Source organism: Uloborus diversus, chromosome 4 (assembly GCF_026930045.1).
Source record: "Uloborus diversus isolate 005 chromosome 4, Udiv.v.3.1, whole genome shotgun sequence".
Classification (NCBI taxonomy): domain Eukaryota; kingdom Metazoa; phylum Arthropoda; class Arachnida; order Araneae; family Uloboridae; genus Uloborus; species Uloborus diversus.
In genome coordinates this window covers 79,651,475-79,675,902 of record NC_072734.1, presented here as the reverse complement: position 1 = coordinate 79,675,902, position 24,428 = coordinate 79,651,475, and the positions used below count along the sequence as shown (strand labels likewise).

General features: G+C 32.2%; 1 protein-coding gene across 1 annotated transcript in view; it reads left to right on the top strand.

Annotated features, from left to right (window-relative positions):
* LOC129220160 (atypical kinase COQ8B, mitochondrial-like) overlaps positions 1-24,428 on the top strand; it is a 43,586-nt gene that overhangs the window by 8,396 nt on the left and 10,762 nt on the right. Inside the window, exons 3-7 of the mRNA XM_054854515.1 lie at positions 1,884-2,360; positions 3,076-3,142; positions 7,595-7,798; positions 22,601-22,686; positions 23,838-23,978. Of these exons, the coding sequence (XP_054710490.1) occupies positions 1,884-2,360; positions 3,076-3,142; positions 7,595-7,798; positions 22,601-22,686; positions 23,838-23,978 (975 nt within the window). The remainder of the gene's footprint in view (positions 1-1,883; positions 2,361-3,075; positions 3,143-7,594; positions 7,799-22,600; positions 22,687-23,837; positions 23,979-24,428) is intronic.

Genomic DNA, 24,428 nt, shown 5'->3' with positions numbered 1-24,428 from the left:
ATCAAATTACATTCTTTGTATTCTATTTGAAAAATGCTAATTTCAGTACTTTGGATCGACATTATTAACATTTGTTTGAATTATTTTCTAAGTATCTTATTGTTTGTGGTCAGCTTTTTTAACCATGATAAACAAATAATTGTACTAAATTGCTGCATCTAAAGTTTTGCATTATATTCAAAACAATAAATAATGTCTGTCTCAAAGCTACTTTTGGATGTGACAAAGTCAGACATCTGGATTTGTGCTGTTTAATTTTTTAAATCTAAATTTGTTTATTTGATATAGTAACTATTGTAAGAAGTTTATTAAGATTCTTGTATTTGTTAAAGCTACACTTCTCTTATTTAACTGTGTGATAGAATTATCATCAGTGCAGGATCTGCAGTTTTTCCAAGCTGGGGCAAATCTTGAAATTGCTGCTCCTACTCACCTTTTTTAAGTTTTTCTTTCGAGTTTCAACAAAAAAAAAAAACACACACACACACAGAGAGAAATAGGGTGAATTTGCCGCCCCTCAGTAGTTGCCGCCTGGAGCAAGCGAACCGACCCGATTTGCTCTCCCCAGATCTGGCATTGATTATCACTGAAATTACGTAACAATAGAGGAAGTTTGAAATCCAGAAAAAAAAGCAAAAAAAAAAAAAAAAAACAATGCTAAATAATGCAATTAACACCAAATTATTTGGGAAACTCGGTGAGAAAAATCTGTTTTTATTAAAAAATATTTGACTTTTTTTTAGGCAGAAAGGGGTTATCATTGCTAAAGGATTGAAAGGTAAATAAGAGCATTCAACTAATGAGTAAATGTTGAAGGCAGGAGTGCTCCCCCTCCCATTAAGTTATACAACAGTTATACTAATTATGAGAAGCATTTCAACATAAAGTTGAAACATTGGTATAAAGTAAAAATTAAAAAATATATTTTATATTTATGAATTCTGAAGGAGATTTTTTCCATTATTGCTAATGTGCTTCAAAAAGATAAGTGTATTTGTCCAAATGGATCTAATTAAATAACCTTGTTGGGCATCATGAAGTGCTGTAAATAGCTTGAAACACTTCAATTAGGGATAAAATCAGGCTAAGGATCAATTAGGCTCCTCTTATAGTCAATCATTTGTTTTATTTATGTGTTTCCAATTTATTTATTTGTAAAAGAACCACATATTTTGCGCGTTAAACTTATTTCAAATTTTAACATACACTGTTATTTTGTATTGTATATTTCCTTGATTTTTAAATGATACTATGAACCAGAGTTTCCGCTATGGTTGCAGTTTTCACAAAATGCGAAAACGTCATCTAAATTACAAAAATGAAATAAGGTAGTTTCCCTTTTATGCTCAAAAGAAAAAAATGATACACAATCCGAGAGCAAGCAAGCATGGCCATATTGAACTTAGTTCTTTTTATAAATCTCAGCTGATATGTTTAAACTATCATTAAGTTCAACAATATTTTGTCTTAATTAGGCATTATGTCCCCTCTGCCCTTCCCATAATTATTGACGTTTAAAAAATAAAACTTGTGTCCTCTCAATGATGAGTACGATTCTAAATTTTTTATTTCAACTTTTAAAGAAATATTAATTAATGTGTATTTATTTCTCTAAAGAAGTCTTGCTTGAGTTTTGAATTTCACTTTCAACTGGAGATGAAACACATAGAGTTAGTGAAAAGATTTGTAAACGTATTCATTAACCTTCGACATTTTAACATTTTGCTAAAGCTTTTTTCCCAATTTTAGCTTTTTTACTAAAGAACGTTTGAACTCAGCTTAAACCCTGCTATGAACATTTTGTAATTTTGATTTCTAACACTTGTTAAACTTCTGTATATGTTTTCTTAAATAATTTTTTGATTTCTCTTTGTATTTTACAGCCTGTCATCAATATCGCCACTGAAATTAAAGAAAGAGGATCAATGGTTACAGAATCTATTAAGCAATATGCAGTTTACACTATGACCAATCAGAAGACAATTCCCAAGTCAGAAGAGTTGAGCATTGACCACCCAATTATTTATGAAGATCTTGTTCAAGCGAAGGCAGTTGGTCATTCTGCTGAGAAAATTGACTATATGCCAAAACATAATGTTGAAAGTTCTGAAATGAAAACTGAGCAACAATCTGAAATTAAATTATCCACACCCAGTAATATCGCAACTAATAGTGTTGATTCATCATTCAAAGAAGTAAATGTCAAAGACCATGATATGGAAGCCTTTAAAATGGCAAATGTTCAAGAACCAAAGATTCAAGTGACAAAACTTGGAAATGACTTTATCGCAGAAAAGTTAAAACCAAATATTGAAACATCATCAAACCAAAAACTACCAAAGACCCATAAGCTTCAACGGGTAAACTAAATTTTTCTCAAATTCGATTACATTTTTTTTTTAATATGTGATTAGAAAAGATAAGAAACATCACAGACCATGTTTAAGTCATGTGCTTTTTTAAACTTAAATTTATTCTGTATTTGGTCTACATGTTTTCTAATCATCTTATGGCTATTAATGTGTGAGACTGTGTTTGTAACTTCATCTACGCGTAAACAAAAGCAAGCTAAAGGTCAATCTAGGTACCGAGAAGTTCGTAGATTTTTGGGCAATCTCATATGTCCAGTCATGCCTTTGTATAACTTAAATTATCAAGTAAAAATTACAATGCCTAGAGGCCTGAGGTTGAAAAAAAAAATTCTCTTGTACAAGTTCTCAGGTTCCTTTTTGATATAAGTTCTAGAGTGTTAAAAGATGTCTATAAAATATATTAAAGCACAATCGGAAATGGCACTAAGCATCAAAAGATAAATAAAAATTATACATGAACTGTACATTTACAATCTTGTAAATTATAAACCAGTAGCTTGTTTTTGTAGCTGACATTAAACACTGCAGAGCATGAAATAAATGACAGTGTATAACATGAATTAAAATTGTTTTCAAAAATATTTACATAGCCTTCATGGTAAAATTAATTTATTGTATAGTTAAAAATTGTTTCACATGAAGGAAAATATTAAAGTGCAAGTTTTATTAATAAAGCATTGACACAAAATTAAAAATTTTTCAGTTAAGTGACAGAGCAAGAGAAAGAAAAGTGCCTTCATCTCGCATAAGTCGCCTCATGTCCTATGGAGGTATTATTTTATCTATATAATGTTTCATTTTTGTCTGTATAATCATTTCTTGGAGTTCAGCATACTGATAAAATTTATCTATGGCAATTGATGTGAGTATTTGAAATAGAGTTTTCACAGCACTTATCCAAGCTTTCATGTTTCAGAAATGTTTTTTCACTTATATTGTTGTAATTAACGCAGTGTTTGATTGTTTATCAACAAAACTGAACTGTATCTTTAAAAAATGCATTTATTAAACAGTAACAACAGGGGTGCTACCATGATGCAAACTGCGGCATTGACATTTTTAAGGGGCTGTTTTTGAAGAGTATTTTGCTCTTTTTTGGAGGGGGGCTCTTGTTTTTTCGGGGGGGGGGGAGCTTGGTGATATTTAGGGTGTTTGCCCTTACTCTTAGGGGGTGAGCACTAAGGTGGTTCAAAAATATATGTAAAAAAAAGTTTTTCAAAAATAACAGGACATCCCTCAATATTTTTAGACTTGTAAATAGTAATATAACGGAAGAATTTTAGCTTCCTATTTCAATTGAAAGAGGGTGCTCATTCCCTCCCCCAAACATCCTAAGTATGGGGAGGGGGGTTAAAAATATACATCAAACTGAAAAAATAATGCTACATATTATAATATACACAAGTAATATGCATATTCATTGACAAAAAATTATTCACAAAAAAAAATAATAGCTGGGGAAATTTAATATTTCTAACTTTGTGATATTTTCTATGCTACGACCAATGTTAAATTAAAGGGTCATAGAGCACCTTCTTAAAATTTGAGTAAGAAGCTAAAACTTTTACAGCAATATACTATTAGTAAGTCTAAACAAATAGGGGGTGTCCTGGACTCTAGCTAAAAAAAAAAAATTTTTTTTTTGAACCACCCTAGTTTGCACCCCTGATAACTGAGTTCATTATAGTAGTGCAAGAATAGTGAGACTCACAAAGTCTATTTTTCATTTCTTATCTTAGAACAGCTTTTATGATAACGCCATTCTTTTGTACAATATATATTTATTAATTTACAATAGTGACTTTGTTTCATTTTATTATCAAACAGTAATAATTTCATGTAAATTTCCATGTATGCCTCTAAGAAATTTTTATTTTATTCGGTAATTTATTTATTCATTTTATAAATCCTGAATGTGAAAGCAAATAGGGTTGCTTTTATCCCTAAAGTGTGTGTTTTCAAAATATCTTCAATTTGAGTATCGCTATTCTGTTTCCTTCTTTTTTTTAAATATTGATTTTCTCGGCATATTACTTTAGCATTGTGGTTGCAAATATATCTGGAAAAAAACTCGATGGCAAAAGGCTTTTCTTTTCAGCTTTGAAAAATACTGATTCTCAATATTTTTTCCAAATTTCTACATGTTTGGAAAAATGCTATACTGAAAAAGGATTGGAATAAATGTGATATTTATTTTCATTTATATGTTGTTTTTAAATGTTTTGAACGCATTTTTTATGAACTTGCATGTCAGCCTGTTTTCTTATATTAGTTATAATAGATGATGAATGTTTGTTTCTAGTGTTTTGATTGATGGATGATTCTCTCCGAATAGGCCAAATAAGAGTTAAGAAAAGGTTTTCTGTCAAAATTGTTAAAAACACATGATTTATTTTTTTGTGAGTTAATCTGAGCTCATATACATTAGGAAAATTATTGGCCATGATTATTCACACTTAGTTTTTCTTTTGTATACAAGTGAAGGAGTGATTCCTATCACTCCTTCACTTGACCAACCCTTTGCAGCCATTTTCACTTACATAAGTGAAAATGGATGCAAAGTTGGTTTGTTGATTAGCATTTATTTTATAACAGCAATGATTTAATTTTAATCGTGTAATATAATAGCCTAAATTCGTTAGTCTCTCATAAGCAATATTAGTCCATCACTTATGAGGGAGTGATGAATTTAAACAAAATGGCTATTTACTTTTTTACAAGTATCTGAATTGAAATTAGGCTTATTGGGCTTTAAATACTTAAATACTAATAAATCAATTGTAATGAGAAGTTTTTATTATATATCAGTATTTAACAGCAGCTGATGAGGGAGTAATGAGGTAAAAAAAAACTTTCACTTCACTCTCTATCAAATTTTCCCTGTGATAACAGTTTGGACAGCATAAGGGAGTGAAAATTATTAGTTTGAATTACAGTATTAATTAATTTTTATTAATAATTATGTATACAGTGGAGTCCCCCCCCCCCCCCAAAGCGTTCCAAGACTCCTCGCGTAAATCGAAATTTCGCGTTGTGCAAAAAGCATACAATTTTTTTTAGAAACTTATAAAAACTCCTCAAACTGCTTTAATGCATTCCTCAACTGTGCATTACAGTTTCTTACATAAAGAACTAAACTTTTATTGTATTTGAAAATTAAAAAAAAAACTATTTTATTCAACTTGAAATACTTTAAGATGCAAAAAATGAATGATCAAAAACTTAAATAAAACAACATGGAATACACAGTATGTAGTAATAATAAAATGCTGCATTGTAACAATACTGTACAGTAGATATAGTAATAATATTTATGAGTTAAAAAATGAAGATGATGATTTATGCTCCATGATAAAATTGTTACCTAATACGAAATCGTTATTTAACTTTTAAATAAGGTTGCTTTGCCTTTTCTTGTATAAACGTTTCAATTTATGGCCACAAAATCTCTTCCTAATCTCTTTAATCCATAATACAAGAGCAATTTCCTTTTTCATAGTATTTACTTTTCTTAGGCTTAGACATTACTCTGCAAGCTTTAATCTTATATAATTAAAAACTGAGTGTATATATCTATGTATCTATGTAGTCATTTTTTGTCCAAGTTACTTCTAAAGAACGACAGTGAACTGACCATCAAACCAAGTATCGATGGATTCGTAATCTTCCCATCTTTATGTTGGGCTATTTAACATAATCCTCTGATAATAATTAGCGAAGGTATTAATTAAAAGCTATTGATTATGACACTTGGATCTCGACAGAAAATCCCTATTTTTGAAGGCTTTCCTCCATTCAAATTATTATTCAGTGCTTCATCTCAACTTTCCGTAACGATGCTTTTATTAAAATTTGTAGCGGTGAAGAAAATCATTAAATGAAAGATCTGTTGCTTTTTTTTTTCTCAAATATAAAACAGATAAAATTTTGGTTTTTGTTTTGAGGCTTTTTCTGCAGTCGAGGGATTAAAAATGTTTACTTTTTGGTTATTTTTCCGCAATTTGCCGCAAAATTTTACTGATTTTTTTGTTTTTTGGTTGCTCAAGCCTGATTGTTGAACATGTGTCACTAGACATAACTATTATTTTCGACGTGGTACCGTGCAAGGCCGAGCGACGCAGCTAGTATTGAAACTAAGTTCTGAACTTTTACGGAGCTCTTTTGGTTTTGATTTTTTAGTTGTAGGTATGGTAGATTCACCCAAATTTGTGTCGTGCTACCGTCGACGTTTGGTAGTTGTTCAAGTGTATATCGAGAATCTTAGCCCCCCCCCTCCCCCCTTTTTTTTGTCAGGAATTTTCTTTTTTCCTCTCATTTTCACAAACTTTAGATGAAACTGTGTGCTAAGATGCCATTATATTTTTTATCACCTTTAATATTTAGAATGAAAAAAAGAGAAATGAAAGATACTGAGTGGTTATTTGATGCACTAACACTGATGTGTAGACTAGTTTGGTATTGGAACTTACATTGTCAGTGATGCTAAAGGGATGTAATAATACTCATGAAATCAGAATTTAGTAGCCAATAACGAAGCGGATACTTCCTTCAAAAAGAATTCGTGTTGTGAACGAGGAATTCGCGTTAGCTATAAATTTATTACTTGTGAAAGATTCGCGTTATAGCCATTTCGCATAAGTTGAATTGCGTTGTAGTGGGAGTCGACTGTAATTTCATTTCACATTTATATATTAAATATAAATAAGTAATTAATGTTTTCCAAATTGCAAAAAAAACCGTATACCTTCTAAACATCATGTTATAAATGACTGTTAAACAGGGCCGGATTTGGAAGTGTGGAGGCCCCGGGGCAACGAAGGAGTGGAGGCCCCTTATTAGGGTTCGAAAAGATTATCATATTTTCGAAAATATCAGATACTTTGATTTATATCCGAATATTTTGATATATATGTGTTTTTCCGATATTTTCGACCCGTGAAAGTTAGGATATTTTGTGAAAATTTTACTGTGGGGGCCCCCTTTGTTGTGGAGGCCCCAGGGCAGTAGCCCCGCCTGCCATCCCCTAAATCTGGCCCTGCTGTTAAATTAATTTTAAAAACAGTGGAAAACTAATGAGATATATGTTTGAGATATTAATTTGGCCTATTTTGGCGAGAATCACCCCCATACTGATGTGAAAATCATTTAAAACTAACTTATAATGCTTGAATTTCCTTACAAATTTAATTGAAATATGCCTTTATTGGTTCTCATGTAACTAGGCCTTGCTGCTGGCATGGGTTTAGGTGCAGTAGCAGAGATGGCTAGAAGAACATTTAATCCTAAACTGGAAAAAGATGCTGATGCAAATAATCTTCTTTATGACAATCCGTTTCTGTCTGAAGCAAATGCAAATCGAATTGTTGATACTCTTTGTAAAGTTCGAGGAGCAGCTTTGAAACTAGGGCAGATGTTGAGCATTCAAGGTAAAGAAGACTGCTTTATTGTTCCTATGTAACATTCTAAATGAGGTGTTTCAATGCTTAAAGCAAAAAATGACCATCTTTTTTTAAATTTATTTATTTTTTTTTAATTTATTTATTTGTTTTTTTTAATTTATTTATTTATTTATTTTTTATGTTTGATGGTAATTGTGTGCTAATTTGTGGAATTATTGAGACATGTATTTTTGCATTTTGAAAAACTTATTTTAGTTGCTAGCATAGATGAAAAACCTACTAAACAAAAAAATATTATTTTCAAAACTATTAGCTTTCTTGAAGGGAATTTATTTTAGGCCGAAGTTGTGTTTTGATTTTTTGAAGAATTCATTTTCAGTCATTTAAAAATTGATTAAAACATTTGGTTTTATTATTTTTTTCATAGCTCTATTTCTGTGCTTTAAGAATTTAACTATAGGAAGTTAAAAGTCTTTTAAGAAAGTACTAAGCTTTAAATGGATAAACATTTCATTGTTTAATTTTTCATCTATGAAAGTTTTGTTTTCACCATATTTTAACTAGATATTGGCATGTGATAAAGTTAATACTGAATTTATATGTGGTACAAAACTGCAAGGGGAGAAGGCAACTTTATACATGTAAATTTCATCAAGAGTGTGTGTCACAAAAATTTTGATTTAAAACAATTGAATAATTTTGTCACAATTGTGTATCTTTCTTCATTTGTGTATATTTGGGGGCACCTTTCCATGTAAATTTACAGGTATGTTTGAAATACAAATTTTGATTTAAAAGCGCATAATTTCGTCTAGTTTCATATCACATTTTCTTTTAGAGCCATAATCTCTCTGTGGATTAAAACCTACCCGTGGGTATTTAGCATTTATGATAATTTTTAGCCTACTTTCCCAGTAAAAGTCGGAAAAAGAAGAAAAAAGCATGAAAGAAGGCTTAATGCATCTTAAAAATATCACGAAAAACAAAAAAAAGTCAAAAAATAAATATAATAATTAAATATTGAAAAATTAAAAATTGGAAAGTAGGGTATTGAGATGGGGAAAAATGTTTGTCTTTCTGTCTGTCCCCCCCCCCCTAATAACTTTTGAATGAATAGTCCAATTCGAAAAAACTTTTTTTTGCTCAAAAGATGTCAGCGAAAATAACTCATTCCCGTATTTCAATTTTTGATTTGAACTATTTTTTGATCAATTTTAAACAGTTTAAAAAAACTTAACATTAGCGCCTACGGGGAAATTCAAGGCAATTCTGAACTGTGAGGCGAATTTGCTTCAAACAAACTTTGTAGGAAAAAGCTTTTGATGAAAAACTTGTATATAAAATATCTTTTTGATTTGAACAATTTTCAGTTCAATTTTGAACAGTTCAAATCCCTTAACATTAGCGCCTACAGGGAAACTGAAAGTCAATGTAGATTCCGTACTTGAAGGCGAATTTACTTCCAACAATTTTTGTTGGAACTAGCTCTTGACGCCAAACTCCAGACATTGACTCCGAGAATTTAATGGCACTTGACTCCTACTCCAACTCCTGTGTCCGATAATTAATCGTACTCCGACTCCCCGACTTCGACTCTGACTTCGTAGCTTAGGCAAAAATTTATACACGTAGGACAAATGAATGACTCCGAATCTTAGATATTCGACTCCAACTCCTTTACCCCAAAATGAGATTGACTTCGACTCCGCAGCTATGGTTTTGACTGTGAAATAATTATTATTGATTTGACTTGTTTTTATTTTTACGCTAAAGTTTTAATTTAGGTATTCAGTTTTTGGCGAATAAACTCGAAGTCATCTATGTTTCTACATAAAGATATGCGCTGACGATTTTTTTTTTTTTTTTTTTGACAATGAAAATTATTTCTTTAAGTTGACGTTTAATATTTTTATTTATTTTGGTAAGTGCATTAGTTCATTTAAAAAAATGTTTTTGGCAACAGGGGAAAAAGAAACGATTTTTTTTTTGGTATGATGTATTTATTTTAATGGAGCTTATTAATTTTAATTTTTGTTTCTTGGTTTTGAAAGCTGTTAAAAAAAATTTTAATGGAAAAAAGTGTATTAACTGCTTTGCTTAAAAGTTGCTGCTATTTTATTCGTTCGTTTTTGTTTATTTTTTTTGGATGAGTGAGGAATATTTTATTCCTAGAAATCAGCTTAAAATATTTTAAAATATATTTGAAAACATTTGCGATTTTAGCTATTTTTGAGAATATTGATCAGGTACTAGAAAGTAGTATGGGTATACGGGAAAATAGGCTCATCTAGTTCTAGACAGAACTTCTTGTTTTTTTTTTCTTTTCAAAGCAAAAACAGTTAGCTTGATAACTGCATGTGATGATGCAATACATAGTCAAAATCTCCTAACTTGTCTTAGGAATAAAATAGAGCATAAGAAAATGAGCACTATGTATATGATATTTTCTATAAATTTTCTAATTGTTTCTATCAATTGAGATAAAGGTTTGTTGTTTTTACTTCATTTTACATAAAAGGAAGTATGTTATTCGGGAAAAATTTTCACTCAAAAATCGGCCTTAATTTCAGTTTTGCTCACCCCTAAAGAATGTTGAGTTTTTTTTTTTTCAAACCGACCATGTGTGGATAAGTGCCTAAGAAGGTATAGACACCCGAAATATCCATTTGATGATCCCCGAGTTAATTACAACGCATTTTCTTGTGATGTCCGTATGTACATATGTATGTCTCATAACTCAAGAACGGTTTGTCCTAGAAAGTTGAAATTTAGTACGTAGACTACTAGTGGGGTCTAGTTGTGCACCTGCCTTTTTGGTTGCATTCGAATGTTCCAAAGGGGGTCTTTTGCACCTTTTAGGGGGGAAATCATTGCTAATTTTAATTCAAACTCAAGTGGTGTTATATTTGGCAAACAATTGGCCGCCAAGTTCTGTCGCCAGCTTGGCGACAAATTTCGCTTTTTTTTTAAATCTGATTTCATTTTGGCCACTATTGGTGATATTTAGAGAGTTAACTATTGAATTACATTAAAATTGCCAATGATGGGGAAATAATATTAAATTGGTGTAAAAAAAAGTCATGTGATGCACACATCAGCTCGTTTAATTGAAACAAAAGAAACTTCCTTGCTCTTGAATTAGAAGCAGTTGCATGCCTCTCAACACCATGTTTTGCATTACAAGAAAGCATTGGCGTCGTCAGCTGAAATTTATTGGGGGGGACCATTCTGACTCGGTCATTTTCAAGTTGAATAAGAAAAATTTGGGAATATATATATATATATATATATAAGACAAAAACTTGACATCAAATAGAAATGGGTTTACATTTAATACAATACTTTTAAATGGGTACATCTTGATTTACATAATTACACAATAAGATAAAAAAATTAAATGCCAACAAATACATTTTTTCTAGACTGCACATGGGATACGAATATCCGTGCTATTTTTTTGTGATCAATTTCGTCCAATATGTTTTTGTGAACGTAAAATAAAGCAAAATGATTCAACTGCTTTTGTGTCATAGTCGACCTTAGATACAATTTCAGCTTTCTCAGCGCACTGAAGCTTCTTTCAGCTTTACACGACAAAGGGCGGCACACCAAAAGTAGCCGCACCAAATTTTCAACATTTTGAAACAGTGGACAATTGAATTAACCGTTCTTAATGAATGAAATCAGCAAAAACGACATCCAGCTTCGTTGAATCAGCCGCTTTATGGAATCAAAGCTGTTTAGAACAAAATGTGACTCATAATAAGTCGCGACAACTGTATAATTAAATTTTTATATGACATAGTAATAAACCCTGCAGCTCTAAGTTCTTGGTACAAGTTGGATTCGAAGGGGCTTAATTTGATGTTTTTTAATTAAAAAATTAAAGTATATATTTCACCGTTATGACATTCACGAACCTACGAAAAACACAACTACGAAAATAAAATAAGATACAAATAATTAAGCTCTCATAATATATTTTAATAATGCAACCTTTTAAAGTATTTTGTTAATTTTTTCATTTTTTTTTTTGTAACAAATAACCAAAATTTTGCTTTTTTGTTGAATCCTCCATACACTCAATGCACATGAAACCAAAAAACAGCAAAAACCATGCCCATGTAACTACATTAATTTCTGATTTCTCAAAGTCAGCAGGGAAAGTGCCCCTCCTGATCCTCTGTAAGTGACAGGCCTGCCTTCAGAGGCACCCCCCACAGATTGAAAAGTACTGGCCTACACAGAGAACAAACAGCATTTGGTGTATGATTGAATTTTGATCAGCGGACGATGGGAAAGAGATAGAGAAATGAACAGCTTTTTTCTGACACATGAAAATAAGTTTTAAAATGGTTATTTCAATAAAATTTTTTCAGTAAAGCAGGACTATTAATGGATAATTTTCTGTTAAGCTTTAGTAACTAAAAGGAGTATTATTTATTCCAATAAAGTTTATAAAAGATGAAACATTTAAAAAAAAAAGAGAGAGAGAAAGTTGAACGCATTAGCTCTGATAGGACTCATAATGTTAAAATATTGACTGTAAAGTATACCTGATTAGCAGGCACTCAGGGGCTACTCGATAGGAGGTCACTATGAACTTTCATAAGCTTTCCCTTTCCCAGAAAATTTTGTCTGACGAGTCTTCAAATTTCGAGTAGTTTTTTGCAAAATATTGCATTAAAAAGATATTCTCATTAGATGTAGTGATATGGGTATTAGGAATTTCATTCGGAAAATCGAGAAGTAATCCCATCTGAATAGTATAAAATCGGGGAGCCCCTGCATGTATCACACTAAACTGACTTTTATGTAATACATGCAACTTACCTATCACAATCTTTTGACTTTTTGAAGATGGTTCTGTGGATGTTGATGATCATTCGGTACTTAAAAATTGCTCAGGTTCATTAGATGTAGAAGGTTTACTACATTTTTTCCGTTTCAAGCCACCTCTCCATAGCCGTAATCGAGTATGTAAAAAAAAGTATTTTTACCAAAATAGGAGCGCTCTTACCTACTCTCAAGCAGACCAAAAGACCACATGAAATTATCTTTATTTTTGTCCGAACGTTTCCCAATAGGGAAGCTCCTTTTATTTCTGCCTTTTTTTTTTCCTGGTCATCTTGCGCTTCTTTTTTCGTTGGTCTATCGGAAATGACATCACAGTATCCATCGATATGCTGGTTTACGATTTGCTTTTGAAATTGCACGTTAATTTTTAGACTCCTCCTCTTTTTTTTCTGTAACGTCACGCTTTTTTGGTCAAATTTGAGACGCCGCAAACACATTTGAGAAACCGCGCTTCGGTAAGGTACTTTAAAGACACGTGTGGAATTATGTCAAACACATGACACATCTCCTTTCCCTTTCTACCCCAAACTTAACCTTTGACCAGCTAAGTGGTCTTCTAAATTTTTGTGCATCCTTTGGCCAGGGTGTTGTTGCCACCTGCAAAAAACCGCCAAAGAGGTCTGGTGTCTCATTTTGTTTGGGTACCATCGGGGTTGCTATAAATTGAATCGAATCGGAGAAACAAACACTGCAAAACTCGAAACAGAAATCTGGAAGTGCGGAGAAACGAGATAAGAAAGAAAGGGGCAGAAACTCAGATCCCTGTCTGACTTCTGGACTTATTTTAGCACGAGAGTCGTAAAAAAAAGGGGGGGGGGGAGCTGTCCATCTAGTTTCAGTATCTCAAAGTTGTCCCATTGTTTCCCCCTAAATAGCAACAAATAAGCTGGAGACACGACTATGGATGGTTGACATTGCACTCGGGAGAAGGTGTCCCTTTTCTAGCATCCTCCACTGAAGCTAGTGTGCGCAGAGAGCAGTGCAATGGTTTGTCATTGGAGTTTCTGACTTTCCGTTCACTATACACATCACCTATTTTGTTTTTTTTTTTAGTTCATTTTGTTTTTCAATTTTCATTTCGTTTTATTTGATATGAATTAAACATGGTAAATTATGTAGTATGCAACTGTTTAAAGTCTTCAAAACAAAAATAATTTCTCCAAAATAATTAATTTCATCTTGACAATTATCGAGGATTTTCAAATATTGAGGGGGTCCGATCCTCAAATATTGGGGGGTCCGGACCCCTTGGAGCCCCCCGGCCGCGACGCCCATGCAAGAAATTATGATTTTTATTGAAATTGGAGCTTGTGTAGTAGCTGTCAATAAAAGTGTATTTCTCAGAGTTCCTTTCTTTTTTACCTTTGTCTTTACTTTTTGACTGAATTTGAAAATTCATAGAACTTATAGAAGATGATGTTACAAATTGCATCACAAGGGGGTTTCATAGAGTAAGGTACAATGAATTCTTATCTAGTTTTCAGGAAAGTTTAGGATTAGATTTTTTTTTAAATTGTACTCTCTCAATATATGTATGTATATATAAAGTCATATAACTCGAATCTAAAGGGATCGACAACAAAATTCGACTTATCGGAAGTTCAAATTACCGCTAATTTCGGTTTTCAATGTCTTAATATTAAAATCTATCGAATATTTTAATTAATATGCACATACAATTGACAAAATTATAGAACTGAAAAGTTTTTAAGAATACTATGCGCAGTTTAATCAAAAATATGAGGAGAAAAAATCAAAAGCATGGTTTTGATTTCGATACTGCTGGAACCACTTGAATAGAGCTGATTCTACTTCACGAAAGGTGCACGTCTTCCTGCATCTCAAACTCGGATTCATAGATTCTACTGCTTTAAAAGTTTCTCTTTTTCTTTTAATATCATTGACAGAGTACTTGCCTAGACATTTTTAATAGTAAAGAATACTCTATCTTTCAGGAACTTATCAGCAAATGATCGAACTAAAGAATGAAGGGGAGCACATCTTAACTTAGGTCAGCCTTTGAATAAAGATACAGTCAGTTGACTTGACAACTTGAATGCAAATTCCTAGTTCAGCAGCATGTTAGTGTAAACAGTACAGTACAACTAAAGAAAACAAACTAACTTATTTCTTCTCGTGTAACTCCTTTATCGCACATTGGCTCAGCAGGTGACCTTCTTGCTTTAGAGGTCTATTGTGCAGGAATTGCAAGCAAAGATAAATTAATTTTTCTCTCATAGTTTTTTTTTTTTTTTTTTCGTTCTTTCGAAATAAATTTCAAGTCATCTTTGAAAAAACTTTGAGTTAAAGGAAGTTAACTTCCAGATATTGAGAATAATTAGCATGGAGTTAAAGACAAAGGGGTCGGGGGGGGTCGGGACTTGATAAAAAAACTCGAGTTATAGTATCATTTGAGTTATCGGACTTCAAGTTATCACAAATTCACTGTGTATATATATATATATATATATATATATATATATATATATATATATATATATATATATATATATATATATATATATATATATATATATATATATATATATATGAAAGATATGCAAGCCAAATATCAAGTATTAAACAAATTATATAAAAAATAATGATGATAAAAAGGAAAATTGCAAACAGCTATTTAATAGGAAAAGACAAAGTATGAATCCAGAGCTCATCAGTCATGGAGTTTTCAAAAAATATGGTCAAAAGACCAAAAAATTTAACTATGAACTAAAAGAGAATGTTTAAGCTCCAGTACATACAATATAGAGTAACATTGAGCAAATGTACCACATGTTAAACTATAAACAATAAACAAGAGCTCAGACTTAAAATTAAAAGTGGGGGGGGGGGGGGGTTCGCCTCAACTAATTAGGAAAACAAGTTCCGATAATTAGCCATCCACGGGACAGTACCCTCCAATAACAAAATTATCTTACCTTGAGATCCATTTATAATAAACCCAATTCAATGTTCAACTTGACAGACATTCCAGTTATCAACGTAAAAGTAAAAAAGAAATCCATATTTAAAGAGATCAATCCAGAAACATGCCAATTGTCCATTTTCCACGTGTAAAATTCTTCCACCCCAGCGATCCACAAAAAATGGTTTCTCACAGTTGTATCATACATTTACACAGTTAAACGGTTTCAAAAGGAGCGAAATGTTCATTGATGGCTATACTTAAGCAAATGTTTTCATCCAGATTTTAGGTAAGTTATTATTAAAAAGTATATTTTTGAGTACAGAAATTTGATCGAAAGCAGAAATACTATTGCAAATTCTTTTTATTCTGATAGCTTGCAAAACAAAGATGCCAATAAAAACCTTTTTACTTAAGCAGGAGGGAAAATCTTGTAAGCTGTTAACTGCGAAATTAAATTCACGCCTTTTATCATAGATTGTAGTGTAACAATTTGAATCAATTTGTGTGTTAATATCCAGGAAGTCGAAGTTATTTTGATTAAAACTAGTCTTTTTGAGCGTTAATGAATTGTGATAAATAGTGTTGCTAAGTTCAGAAAAATTCGGAAAATTTATACACAATAGGTCATTGACGTATCTGCAACAAAAAGGTGCAGAAGAAGGATTATCAATTAAAAGTTTTCTCTCACAATATAAAAGATAAAGGTTGGCTAATGTAGAGCTAAAATTAGCTCCCATTGCAATGCCATTAATCTGAAGAAGACATGAATTACCATTTTTGGAAAAATCATTGAAAATTCAAAATTTAAAATGACCAAGAAAAAACATTTCATTGAAATCAAGGGAGTCCACAACCGAATTAAAAAGTTCTGAAACAGAGGAAAAAAGTTCAATGAGTGGGATATTGGTGAAAAGGTTTTCAAAATCAAAGGTTTCCAAGTAATTTATATCAAGCATATTCAGTAAATTGATCACTTTTGCACTTTTATTAACAATCCAAAACCAATTCTTTTGTAGAAATTTAAGTTGTTCTAGAATTATTTTGAGAAATTGTTCAAGTTTTACACTCAGATTTTTTTCAATGGTTTTGGTAGCAGAACATATAAAACGAAACACAACAGGTGATTTATGAAATTTTGGAATTGCATATAAGTAAGGTAAGTTAACAGAATCAGGACGTGGCAATTTAAAAAGTTTGTAAGCAGCAGCAAATTATTTGATGATAGAAGGTTCATTAAGTTTGGATGAATTATAAGTGGTGGTTTTTTTCAAGTTCATTTTTCAAAATGTTAGCATATAATTTTTTGTAGCAGATAGAATAATTAAAACTGGCTTTATCAACAACTATAAAGACATAAGCTTTTTTTTAATCATCAATGGTATTAGAAACCGTTTAACTGTGTAAATGTATGATACAACCGTGACAAACCATTTTTTGTGGATCACTGGTGTGGAAGAATTTTACACATGGGAAATGGACAAATTAGTCCAGGATCTGACAGCACTTCTGTAGGAAAGTTCGAGTAGGGAGAGTTTCTTTTCAAAAATGTTTAGTAGGTGTCCTAGAAAGTATTTTGGACTCGGGTGGACATCCGCCACCTGGTCACTTCTCCTGCTATGACGTCATCAAAGATGGCGGCCGCTCGCTCTCATAAATGCTCAGTACTTCGATAGGGAGATTCAGTACGGAAAATTTTTCTTCAGAAATGTTTAGTAGGTGTCCTAAAAAGTATTTAGAGTTTATGTGGACATCTGCCATATCGTACATTTTTTAGCTATGACGTCATCAAAGATGGCGGGCGCGCTTTCATCCCCAAATAAGTCCAAATTTATGTTAATACTTAACCAATAAAAATGAAAAATTTGGCCAGTAAGTTACAATTAGTATTTTCAGGACGAATAGCAATGTATTTTTACTACTGCTATAACTTAATAACTATTTTTTTTTTTTTTTTTGCACTTAATAAAATTATATTTAAAAGGGGTTGTTACAACTCGGTTGCAAACCCGTACTATTACACTTACAGAAAGAGCAACAGGTTTCTTCATATGCTCTACAAGCACAGGAAGATTTGGCACATTTCACGCAATTGCACGCTCCAATAAAATCAGTTGGTAATCTCTGTAAGTTCTTTTCTGGCATCAAATCATCATCTACCACTGCAAAACCAAATTCACAAGGATCTAAGTCAACAGCAACATCGTCAATACAATGTCGTTGTAGGTATGTGTAAAAATATGATCTTAATAAGTGGCCCTTAGCACTTCTGCTAGTAGGTGGCTAGTTATCAGAGTCAGTATTTTTCACATGATGATACAGTCATATAACCTAAGTTCATCTAAAGATTTACAGAATGAACCTTTTCGCCTTACTTGCACTAAGTATTCTTCTGAAAATTTAAGGCTTTGCTTTATATAAATCCAGTCAGATGATACACCAAAACTCTCCAAATACTTTACAGATGCACAATGAAGAGCAGATTTTTCGCTACCAAATTTATTTGTACAATCTAATCCAGATAGTGCGTGGATAGCAGGAAGCAACAAATATAAGTTTTCACCTTTTTTTTGATGAACATCATTAACAGATAAGAATCGTGCAGAATCACCAACTCCAGTACGCACCTAAAGTTCCTGAACACCAAATCGTTGAAGAGTAAGATAGTGAAACAAAGCTAACACCATTATATCAGTGTCGGCGCTAACAATAATGATTTTAGTGAACCCACACAGAGATGCATGTTTTGAATGAATCAACATTCTGGAGTCAGCTTCCTCTACTATCAGACAGTTTAATTTTGGGTGATTTATCTGTTTTCCACTTTGCACAGATGTACAGTTAAATATTACATCACCCTCTTCATCACCATGAAAGGCACTAAAAGTGTGGTTGGTATTATGTGGTGTTTGAGTCAAAGAAGCTGTCACTGTATAAGCAATGAACTTTTGCAACATCAGTTTGTTTCTTGAAGATCCCCAAAAGCTGCTGAGTTTGACAGGCAATGGAATATCTTCTGAGATTTTGACCACATCTATAACGATGCTGCCTTGTGTTTGCACCCTTTCAGATTTTTTAGGAGAAAATTTGCGATAACTCAAAAATATAATCTACTCTTCCACAGTTCTTGGTGATGCTCCCAATGTATGACGAAAAAGCTGAAACAGCTCCACCAAAGGTTTTATTTTCATTTGTCATAACCTTTCGTATAGAGTTCATGACGTCGACTATAAAACAGGTTTTATCGTCAGACTTGAACCATCATCACTGGTGCTACCATAAGATGTTTCCAGCTCTTTTAACAATGCACTTTTTTGCGGTTTTACCATTAGCCCTTAGTCATTGAACAATGAACAGTTTTCAGATAACTCACAATGAAAGAAATCTTGCATGTCATACGAACGAACCTGAGCTATTTGTATCATTCGGTGAGATGACTTGTTCGATATTTTTTATTAACTTTCCTTGTAGCAGCTATACTTTGCGCTTTGGTGCAATGAAATGGTTGCAACATGGCTTTATGGATGGTGCTTGATATTCTTATTGTTTTGTCCTCGTACCGTGTTTTCCGCAATGTACAATACATCTTTTCGCCGGTCTTAAGTAATTTTAATATTTTTTCCTTTGTATCTTGGGAAACCAGTGCTTTTGTTAGCAGATTGTGCAATGGATTAGGAAGCATATGCATATCAAACGGATTACCTTTGTGTAATATATATTTAAACATTGAGACAACCTGTGCATCTATGTTCTGAGTTTGCTTCTTCGAAAATTCATGGTAAATGTTCAAACCTTCGACAAAAGCAATAGAGTCTGTTACCTCTCGAAACAGATTTGATACCATCAAACGTTCATGATGCGTATTTCCCATTCTGCTACAAAGTCTTTCTGTTTAGTTCACCGTAAGATGCCAGATGAGCTTTTTTGGGATCTATTAATGGTTTGTTCTAATGCCATATCCACAACAACAACTGAAAATGTTTGATCATATTGTTTCACAACATGTTTCCCCGTTCATGAACATTTCATGCACCTCTGGGGCTGTCTTGGTTAGTCTCCTCATGTCTTCTAAATACAGATCGCTGATAGTTGACACAGTGAAATACGGAAAATAATGGTTGAAGTTTCTGCACTGTATCTAAATGTAATTCCTAAAGACCTTGTCTATCTGAACGAATTAAATTTCTAAGAAGTTGGACGAGTTTCAAAAAATTGTCCCAGAACAAAAATTGCTCTGACATTTTCCTTCCTCGGCTGTCAAACCTCTCAAAATCCGAGAAGAGTTTTTCCATCTTACCATCTACACCTATATGATCTGATTTTTTTCCCATGCCAGAGAAATATTCCGCTGAATGTTCTGTAAGTTTTCAAACTTTGTAGCGTAGGACTCAATGGATTCTTCCAAAAAAGATTTCACCTGCAATATGAACATGTGAATAAAATATGACAACGTATATAAAGTACAAATTCAAAATGAAAAAGGTTAAAAAACCAGCAAACAGCTGTTTCGGCACTCTAAAATACAAGTGCCATCATCAGTGCAAATAAAAACGAAGACAGGTTCAACCCGACTAAAACACAGTCGGGTGAACTTGAACAGTTCTCGACTGTGTTTTAGTCGGGTTGAACCTGTCTTCGTTTTTATTTGCACTGTTGATGGCACTTGTATTTTAGAGTGCCGAAACAGCTGTTTGCTGGTTTTTTAACCTTTTTTCATTTTGAATTTGTACTTTATATACGTTGTCATATTTTATTCACTATGCAGTACAAAGTTTTCGACTACTTTTTATGTAATATGAACATGGTTTCTCCCAACATAAACATCCACTTGACACCTCTCACATAATTCTTTTCATGTAAAACCGATCGTAGCACATTTACTCCAAAGACGGAACATTCAATAAACACATCGGATATTCCACTTCCTCAGAGATATTTACCAAAACAACATAGCACAATTTTAGCCACATGGAATGCACCCAAAACCAGTACAATATTTGAAAATTTATCTGGATTGCTAAGTTGCACTTCGCGTGCAAAAGCGTATACACCTTCGTTACAGGTTACTGGTCAATAATTTTGATCCAACTGGTCGAGAACACTATTGAAATTCAATAGAGCAGTGTAAACTGTGCTGATTTACTGGGTTTGGAATCACAGGTAGAAATCCGAGTTGTTGTTGCTACAAATTTTCATCTGTACAAAGTGCATTAAAAGCGCTCCAGGTTAGGACAAGCTGTTCAAGGTTTTCTTCTTGATTACAATGCTCGTAATCAACAATAACATCAGAGCTGTGTAAAAGAGGTTGTGTAATTCTTAAAAACTGCCATAACTTGTCTGAATACTTTCGCATTTCTTCTCATTCTCATCTATTCTAAACAAATCCGAGGAAACTCCATAATCGCTTGGAAGATCAGGACGTTTCGCTGGTTTGAAATACAATTGTATCTTCTGGCATGGAAGTAGTTCTTGAATTGCTTTCAAACCTCGTGTGATACCAGTTTCCGATAAGTATGGTTTAACTGATATGTCTTGCTGTTTATGTTGGAATAGTAAGCACACAGTGTCATGAGAGCCTCCTATACTGGATAAAGTAGATTCTTTGCTTCCAATTTACTACTTCGAAGAATAACAACGCACTCGATTGTTATGTCTGCGCCGCCTATAGGCAGCGCGCCTAAGTGGAGAGAATAATAAACATTCTGACTGATTAGTCACGCCAGGTAAAAATGGCAATTAAGTATTTTTTTACATAAATAGTTTTTGAGCATAATTTTATACTTTTACGATTGACAGTTGAAAAAATAATTTTAAAGAATGAATTTTAAAAAAGAAAAATAAATAAAAAATAATAAAATAAATTGTTTTCAAACTCCTTTTTCGGGAAAATTTTAACAATCTAACTTAAAAGTAAACTAGTTAATATAAATTTATATAAAAATGAGCAAGAATCACGCAAAAAAGTCAAGTATTCAAATAAATATGAGCATTTATGTGATCGAGATGCCGCCATCTTTGATGACGTCATAGCAGGAGAAGTGACCAGGTGACGGATGTCCACCCGAGTCCAAAATACTTTCTAGGACACCTACTAAACATTTTTGAAAAGAAACTCTCCCTACTCGAACTTTCCTACAGAAGTGCTGTCAGATCCAGGACTAAATGGGGTGTTTCTGGATTGATCTCTTTAAATATGGATTTGTTTTTTATTTTTATGTTGATAACGGGAATGAATTCTGTCAAGTTGAACATTTGATTGGGTTTATTATAAATGGATCTCAAGGTAAGATAATTTTGTTATTGGCAGGTACTGTCCCGTGGATGGCTAATTATCGGAACTTGTTTTCCTAATTAGTCGAGGCGACCCCCCCCCCCCCCCAACTTTTAATTTTGAGTTTTAGTTCTTGTTTATTGTTTATAGTTTAACATGTGGTGCATTTGCCCAATGTTACTCTATATTGTATGTACTGGAGCTTAAACATTCTCTTTTAGTTCATAGTTAAATTTTTTGGTCTTTTGACCATATTTATTGAATCCTCCACGGCTGATGAGCTCTGGATTCATACTTTGTCTTTTCCTATTAAATAGCTGTTTGCAATTTTCCTTTTTATCATCGTTATTTTACATATAATTTGTTTTATATTTGATATTTGACTTGCATATTTTATATTTACTGGGCTTTTTAGTTTTGCTGCGTTGCGCATCTATGGACTTTTGGTGTGGTCTTTTCAGTATTTTTCACTTTTATTATAAAATTATTATTAATATATATATATATATATATATATATATATATATATATAGATAGATAGATAGATAGATAGATAGATAGATAGTTATATAGATATATATTCATGATACACACGCTACACACATTAAAAAATATTAATAGTGTCCTGTTTTTTTTTTTTTTTCAAAACCACGACGAGGTCTGCTTTTATGATTCATTATTGTATTTTATTTGTCGTTGTAATGAAAGTTACTTGAATGTATAGTTTTTTTTTCTTTTTAATTTAAAGTAAATTCTAAATTGTTGAAAATATTTTCAGACAATGCTATGATTAATCCTCAGCTGGCCGCCATTTTTGAACGGGTTCGCCAATCTGCAGACTTCATGCCCTCTTGGCAAATGGAAGTAAGTCATAATGCATTATACATATATATTTCAAATTGTTTTTAGTAGATCATATTTTTGTTAGTTGGTTAGCTTAAGTTTTAAAATTTGCTTAGTGTTTAAGAAAAAAGCATTTATTTAAAAAATTTCTAGTAACTTATTACTATCAAACTGTAAATATGCATCGTGTTTGAATTATTCTGTCATAAAGGATCAGCTATTCAAAACAGTGGTTATTTTTAATATTGTCATTTTAATGAACAGGAAATAGTCACTCAACTTCTATTGAAAATTTTATTTAATCATAAATGTTTTCATTGTGAACTCTGACCATTTTCAAAAATGTTTTAATATAGTATTACAAAACTACTTTCTTAAAAGTTCCATAAACTGCATTCCCTATTTAGTGTGTATCCTTCATAATGCATTTTTTGAATTGATGTGATTTAGCAATTCCTTATCTTTGTATATTTTTTTTAATATTTAGCATTGTATTTTAATTTCAACTAAAATTCATGCCCTCTTAGTTTGACATTTCATTCATAAAAATAAATGATGATTCTACTTCTAAAATTTTGTTTTTTTTATACTATTCTTTTAAAATAAAAAATAATATGTTATTAATCTATTTACAAGATACCATAAACTTTGCGAAAAATACATTTGGGAAGTACTGTATGTAGTATATTTAAGTAATGTATAGTCGACTCTCGAAAGCTGAAAGTTTTAAGGGACTGACTAAAGCCTTCAAGTTATTGGAGTCTTGTCAAGAATTTGGGACTCAATGAAAACTTTGAGATAAAAGAATATTCGAGTTATAAGGCTCTGATCTGCATGCCCACAGACTCCGGAGTGCAGGGGGGGCCACAGCCTTAGGAGGCGCAACAGCTCAAGAAATTGAAAAATACTAGCACTAAGACTTATTGACGTTGCAAATATGCACTGTTGACCTCTAGTTAGGGGTCCCACAGATTTTGTCGCAAGGAGTCCAAAATTTATAGATCTGGCTCTGAGTTATCGAGAGTTGACGGTTTATTGAAGTGCTGTGAAAAATTCAATTATTTTTACTGTGGAAACTGCATTTGTAGTTTATTAAATATCTTGAATGCTTCAGGGTTTTTATTGCTACTTTGTTTTAAAAATATAGTTACATGGAACATTTATTCCTGTAGAAAGTTCTTAGAAATGAACTGGGATTTGATTGGCAATCAAAATTTTGTGAATTTGATCCTAAACCTTTTGCTGCTGCTTCAATTGGACAAGTTCATACTGCAAAATTGCAGAATGGCACTGATATTGCTATAAAAATTCAAGTAAGAAGAATTCATTTTCCTTCATTAATCACTTTGTATTTCTAAACTTATCAGTTCATTCCACGGAAATGTTGCCTTTTTTTCAGTAATTAAATTTTGCTTATTCTTTTCACTATATTAAAAACCTTTGAAAATGAAATGAACACTGCCTATGTTCATTTCATTTTCAAAGGTTTTTAAATAAGCAACTGCATGTATGTTTGCATGCTATCTCTTCAAGAATGGGCAAGAGTTGTGAATCAAGTGAGGTATCAAAGTTTCAGAATTTTTCAACAAACTCAATTAGTCTGGCCTTATCTTTCTAGGACTGTTATTAACAATTATATGGACAATTATATGGTTGGAAACCTTACTATTTTAACACCAATCAGAAAATACATTTTTTCTGCATAAGATGGAATTTATTTGGAATTTCTAAAGTAATTAGAAATTGAGTTAAAAGTTTTTAGC